Source organism: Aegilops tauschii, chromosome 7, assembly GCF_002575655.3.
Source record: "Aegilops tauschii subsp. strangulata cultivar AL8/78 chromosome 7, Aet v6.0, whole genome shotgun sequence".
NCBI classification, from domain to species: domain Eukaryota; kingdom Viridiplantae; phylum Streptophyta; class Magnoliopsida; order Poales; family Poaceae; genus Aegilops; species Aegilops tauschii.
The window spans coordinates 624,273,775-624,280,302 of record NC_053041.3 but is presented as its reverse complement, the minus strand read 5'-3'; the positions used below and the strand labels follow the sequence as shown (position 1 = coordinate 624,280,302).

Below are 6,528 nucleotides of genomic sequence, written 5' to 3'. Positions count from 1 at the left end.
CTACTAATTTTCTAGAATGTTATTTGTGAAAGATTTGGTATAAGCGTTCCTACTCCTCGAGGGAGCCGCGTCGTGTATATTTATATGGGGCAAACAATGCCTTGCCGTGGCGTACAAGAGAGACCAGAGAGAACTCCAATCTGGTTCGGTATAAGAGATAGAGAGAGATACGAGAGAGAGAGAGATAGAGATAGGTTAAGATTACATGAAGTAAACTACTCAAACTCTAACACCCTCCCTTAATCTAAACTATCCTATGTTGAGATTTCTCTTGAACTCTTCAAAAGACTTGGCCGGCAAAGCTTTGGTGAATCCATCAGCTACTTGATCCTTAGATGGAATGAACCGTATATCCAACTTCTTCTCTGCAACCCTTTCACGCACAAAATGAAAATCAATCTCAATGTGTTTGGTTCTACCATGAAACACTGGATTAGCAGAAAGGTAGGTTGCTCCCAAGTTATCACACCATAGACAAGATATACGAAGTTGCTTGATTCCTAACTCATGAAGCAAAGATTCCACCCAAATAATTTCAGCAGTTGCATTTGCTAGTGATTTGTATTCAGCCTCTGTACTTGACCTTGACACAGTGGCTTGTTTTATGGCACTCCAAGAAATAAGGTTTGAACCAAAAAATACTGCAAATCCTCCAGTTGACTTTCTGTCATCAACACATCCTGCCCAATCAGCATCAGAGAAAGCACTGACAAGTGTGGAACTAGAACGTCTGAACTGAAGTCCCAAACTCACAGTGTGTTTAATGTATCGTACAATCCTTTTGACAGACGTCCAATGAGTGGAGGTAGGAGCATGTAAATATTGACAAACCTTGTTTACAGCAAATGATATGTCTGGTCGTGTCAAAGTTAAGTATTGTAGGGCTCCAACAACACTTCTATATTTTGTGCTCTCCTCTTCATTAAGAGGTTCTCCTTGATATGCTGAAAGTTGTTCTGAAGAAGACAATGGTGTAGGTGAGGGTTTGCAATCCTTCATTCCCATACGAGTTAGAAGTTCAGTGGCATATTTTTCTTGATTCAACACTATGCCATCTTGAGTCTTCTTAACTTCAATGCCTAAGAAGAAATGTAAATCACCAAGATCCTTCAAAGCAAATTCTGAACTCAAATCACGCAGGAGAGCATTAGTGGCATCTTGTGAAGAGCTTGCAACTATAATATCATCCACATATATGAGCACAAAAATCATTGTGTTTGCCTTATTATAAATGAAGAGAGATGTATCTGCCTTGGATGGAATAAACCCAAGATGCTTCAACTGTGAACTTAGCCTTGAGAACCATGCTCTAGGTGACTGTTTCAGACCATAAAGGGCTTTGTCAAGCTTGCAAACATAATGAGGTGTTTGTTTGTTTTCATATCCTGGTGGTTGCCTCATATAGACCTCCTCTTCCAGAACACCATGCAGAAACGCGTTCTGAACATCTAGCTGTCGAAGACTCCATCCCCTGGAAACAGCAATGGCTAGCACAAGTCTTATAGTAGCAGCTTTTACAACTGGACTAAAGGTATCCTCATAATCAATACCATACCGTTGCTTAAATCCTTTTGCAACTAGACGTGCTTTATACCTATCAATGGAGCCATCTGCTTTTCTTTTAATTCTATAGACCCACTTGCAGTCAATAATATTTTTACCTCTCTGACTTGGCACCAAGTGCCATGTTTTATTCTTCATGAGTGCATCATACTCTTCATCCATAGCCTTTCTCCATTTAGGATCTCCAAGTGCATCATTCAACCTTGCTGGTTCACCTGAAACACATAACATACCATATGGTATAGTGCCATCTCTTCTTATTTTGGGGTTTCTAATACCTTTTTGTAGCCGGGTCATGATCCTTGAAGTAGTAGCAGGCTGTTCTTGCTGTTGCACAGGAGATTGCAAAGACTGGCTGGTGGCAGAAGATCCTGGCGACCCATCCATGTGTGCAGACCGGGCTGGTGTACCGGATCCAGTAGACCCCGGTGTGGCTTGACCCGAACTAGCGATGGCCGAGTCCACAGAGTAATCCGGAGCAGAGAATCCCGAGCCTGGCGCTCCTGTTCCCTGCATGTGCGCGCCGGACGAGGGAGATCCTGTGTCCTCTCCTGTCCCTTGCATGCGCGCTGACGTGGCAGATGCGGAGCGGGCCGGGGACGGCTGATTCCCCTGTCGGCTGACAGGCGCGTGATCCCGCGCAGATCTCCGCCCGTGATCCAAGGCGGATCGGCGCGCAGGCGTGGCAGGCGCCGCCGCATCCTCCTCGTGCTCCACGCCTGCTGCTTCTTCCTCATACACATCAAATATAGCATCAATTTGTACCGGATTTTGATCATCTTGACCGTTTTGAACGCCGTTTTCTTCATGCACCTGCACAGGCATAGTACCAGGAGTAGAACTAGAAGAAATATTAGCACATTGGTTAGCACAATTGTTATCACCCCCTTGATCAAACTCCGTAAGTAGAAGAATTTCTTTTCGAAGAAGGGCACCGGCGTTTGGATGAAGTGACTTGAAAGGAAACACAGATTCATCAAAGACAACATCCCTAGATATATAGACTCTGCCAGTAGAGACATCAAGACATTTGACCCCTTTGTGTATAGGACTATAACCCAAGAAAACACATTGTTTGGAACGAAACGCAAGTTTGCGTGTGTTGTATGGTCGAAGATTCGGCCAACATGCACAACCAAATATGCGTAGGGATGTATAATCAGGAGTAATACCAAAAAGACGAGTGATAGGATTTTCAAATTTGATGACTTTACTGGGGCGAATATTGATAAGGTATGTTGCGGCGAGAAAGGCCTCATCCCAGAATTTGAGAGGCATAGATGCATGAGCTAGCAATGCTAGTCCTACTTCAACAATGTGGCGATGCTTTCGTTCAGCAGAACCATTCTGTTGGTGAGCATGGGGACAGGATACATGGTGAGAAATTCCAATCTTTTGAAAAAAGGAATTAAGTTTCTCATACTCACCTCCCTAGTCTGTTTGCATGGCAAGAATTTTAGAGTTCAGTTGACGTTCAACAAGACTTTGAAAGTTGCTAAAAACTTGAAAGACATCGGATCGCTTCTTTAGCAAATAAATCCAAGTAAACTTGCTATAGTCATCAATAAAGCTTACATAATAAGAAAATCTACCGACTGAAGTGGGGGCTGGTCCCCAAACATCTGAAAAGATAAGTTGTAACGGAGTAGTAGATACACTAGTAGAGATGGGATATGGTAATTCATGACTTTTTGCTTGTTGACACGCATCACAAACTGACTCGATACTAGACACAAAAGGAAGTTTATTTTTGCTAATGACATGCTGAACTATAACTGAAGATGGATGACCCAAGCGTCGATGCCACTTTTCTGAAGATGGTTTGGTGACACTCCAAGCTTGTTTATTTGACTCTGACGTAGAAGAAGATGATGTGATTGGATAGAGACCTCCCTCGCATCTTCCTCTAAGGATGACTCTCCTCGTTGCCAAATCCTTAATCACAAAAGAGTAAGGGTAGAATATGATGAGAACATTATTGTCACGTGTAAAACGATGAACAGAGACAAGATTTTTTGATGCATGAGGGATATGTAAGACATTGTTGAGACGAAATTTTTTCTGAGGGGTTTTAACAATTGAGTTACCAATATGAGTAATATCCATACCAGCTCCGCTTGCCGTGTGAACTTGGTCACCTCCATGGTATTTCTCCCGCATCGTCAACTTATCAAGCTCTCCTGTGATATGCTCGGTAGCACCCGAATCTGCATACCAGTTAGTGTCGATGCCATACGAGTTGGTGACGAGGTTAACCTTCTTCCTTTCCTGATGATCTTCCTTGTACCGATCCCAGCAGTCCCTAGCGCCGCCAGCATGGTATTTGTAACATATCTGGCACTCGGGGTAATCACCCTCATGCTGCTGCTGATACTGATGTGGTGGTGGCTGGCGTTGACGCTGCTGGTAGCCGCTGTTCCCACCGGTGCGAACAGGAGGAGAGGGAGCACGGTCAGAGCGACCACGCCCTCTTCGTCCGCGGCCTCCTCTGCCCCGAGACTGGCCACGCCCCCTGTACATGGCATTGGCTGAAGAACGAAAGCCTGGTCCATCGCCAAGCATCTCCATCCTCTGATCGAAAGCGGAAATCTGCGAGAAAAGATCATCAACAGAGATGGAATTCTTGATGGCGCCAACTGCTGCAACGACGGGATCGTAATCCCGATCGAGTCCGGCGAGGATATAGTCCACCATCTCTCCATCTGTCAGCGGACGACCTGCTGCCGCAAGCTCGTCTCCGAGGCTTTTCATCTTGGTGATGAAAGCATTGCTGGACATGTTGCCCTTCTTGGTGTTGGAGATGGCGATCCTCAGGTTTGTTATTCGTGATTGCGACTGCGCAGCAAATATCGTGGTAAGGGCGGTCCATAGATCAAGGGTACTTTCCTTACCGATAACTTGCGCGAGGATTTCTGGAGTGAGCGAATTCAGCAGATAACTTAGGACCTGCTGATCTTTGGCAATCCATGGACCATACAGTGGATTCGGCTCGATGGCCGTGGTCTTGTCCGCCTTGGCGATCTCCACTGTTTTCGGCGGCGCTGCATCGCTGCCGTCGAGAAGACCGGTCACCTGCGCGCCTCGCAGAGCCGGCAGAACTTGCGCCTTCCATAGGAGGTAGTTCCCCCTCGCGAGCTTCTCTGTTGGTGGAGCGCCGAGGTTGAGGCCGACGGCGCTGGAGCTCATGATGATGGTGATGGAAGGGCGCTAGGGTTCTGGTTTTTTGTGTGTTGCTAGATGATAGGGAAGAGGCTAGCTCTGTATACCATGAAAGATTTGGTATAAGCGTTCCTACTCCTCGAGGGAGCCGCGTCGTGTATATTTATATGGGGCAAACAATGCCTTGCCGTGGCGTACAAGAGAGACCAGAGAGAACTCCAATCTGGTTCGGTATAAGAGATAGAGAGAGATACGAGAGAGAGAGAGAGAGAGAGAGAGATAGGTTAAGATTACATGAAGTAAACTACTCAAACTCTAACAATTTGTTACTCCTTTCAGTTATGAAGTGTTCGTCTTTTATGTGTTGGTATTAGAATGAAACAAACCTGCAGTTTCAGTTTGCTTCTACACTTTATCAAAGTTAATGCTTTCCGTTATTGGTCATGCAACTTTTGAAGCACATACATCTTAGCCTGGGAGGAGGCCATCGTCATCGACCTGAATTATCTGCTTTAGTTTCTATACTGGATTATTGGACATCAATACATGTCCGATAATTCAACTTGGATTATCTGCTTCTTTTTTAAGCACATACATCAATACATGTCTATAATGCTTATAATTTTGAAGCACATATCTAGCAGTTTTTAACATAGAGGAATGACGCGTTATATATATTCTTTGGTTGTCGTCATTATTCAGCCGCACGGAGTTATCAAGTGTGATTCATATAAAACTTGATATATTTATGTCTTTGTGATGCCGGTTATGCCCATGTATTGCTCAACAGCAATACTAGCATTTAGGTAGAATTGGCCCTTTTCATTCTTGACTATGCGATGTGAGTTGATAAACAAGTGTACATGGGACCTATATCAACATGGTCTTTCATTCGCCATGTGTGACACCACTGAATACTTTAAATAAGCTAGTTGTAGTCATGTTACATTTTACATGGTTGTGCAAGTTAAAGGTTCTAATACAGTTTATATTTAGAGATGTGTTGTGTCATACTGCCAGGTTTCATTGAATAATAAGCAATCAATGCAGGATATTATTTGTGAATAATTAGGTGTTATTGCTCATAGGTGTGGCGCGTCGAGGAGGCGAGCGTGGCTGATGTCAACACGTCAAGGTGAATTTCACCCAATGCTACTTCACTCATCCCTCCCCTTCTCTCACTCCCTCTAACTCTGTAACTCTGCAAGCTTGTGCAATGTGCTTCGCCTGTCTCACCACTACTGTTCAGATTTGATTCCTATCTGAAGGACATGGCTGGATCACCCATTTATGTTATCATGTACGCGGATGTGTTCGGACGTGATCTGCGGACCCTTTTAGATGATAGCATTGGAGATGCCCTTATCAGCCAGCGAAAACAAAGCATTTTCCATACAAAACGCAATTTGATCATACGCCTTGTGGATGTGCCACGCGAGGCCCAGTAGTGGCTCCCATCCTTTTCTTTTTTGCCGCCAGTCCGCCCCGCTTTCTCTCATATATCTAAACTTTGATTCAGCCTAGCTCTTCATATATCTAAACTGAAACCTGAATGGTGGTACTGGTTGCCTTAATTTGTTAGATCAGCGCAGTTTAGGATACTGAAAATGTTTTTCTAGACAAGAGAACATCTAGAGACTGACTCTGTTACTGAAACTGATGTGCCTGTACCAGTGACCTAGGCAATGCACTAAATTATTCCTGTGATACATGGACTTCAAAATACTTTTCAGTTGATCTGCATCGCTCTCATTTGGTAACAACAAGTCTTGCACGTCTATGATGTTCCGTTGGCAATGCCAAGTG

At 44.4% G+C, this 6,528-nt stretch overlaps 1 protein-coding gene across 1 annotated transcript; it reads right to left on the bottom strand.

Annotated features, from left to right (window-relative positions):
- Window positions 1-249: 249 nt before the first annotated feature.
- On the bottom strand, window positions 250-4,749 carry LOC141027538 (uncharacterized). The gene is made up of 3 exons (XM_073504607.1): window positions 3,685-4,749; window positions 832-2,376; window positions 250-735 (listed from the first exon to the last, which is right to left on the bottom strand). Exons 1-3 carry the CDS (start codon window positions 4,747-4,749, stop codon window positions 250-252), a joined length of 3,096 nt encoding a protein of 1,031 aa, XP_073360708.1.
- Window positions 4,750-6,528: the final 1,779 nt, after the last annotated feature.

Coding starts and splice junctions, on each gene's coding strand:
- LOC141027538 (XM_073504607.1), bottom strand. CDS start 4,749: ATGAGCTCCAGCGCCGTCGGCCTCAACCTCGGCGCTCCACCAACAGAG. Junction 2,377..3,684: donor GAGGTGACCAAGTTCACACG/GCAAGCGGAGCT, acceptor ATGCCTGTGCAG/GTGCATGAAGAAAACGGCGT. Junction 736..831: donor TATCATTTGCTGTAAACAAG/GTTTGTCAATAT, acceptor TTGGGACTTCAG/TTCAGACGTTCTAGTTCCAC.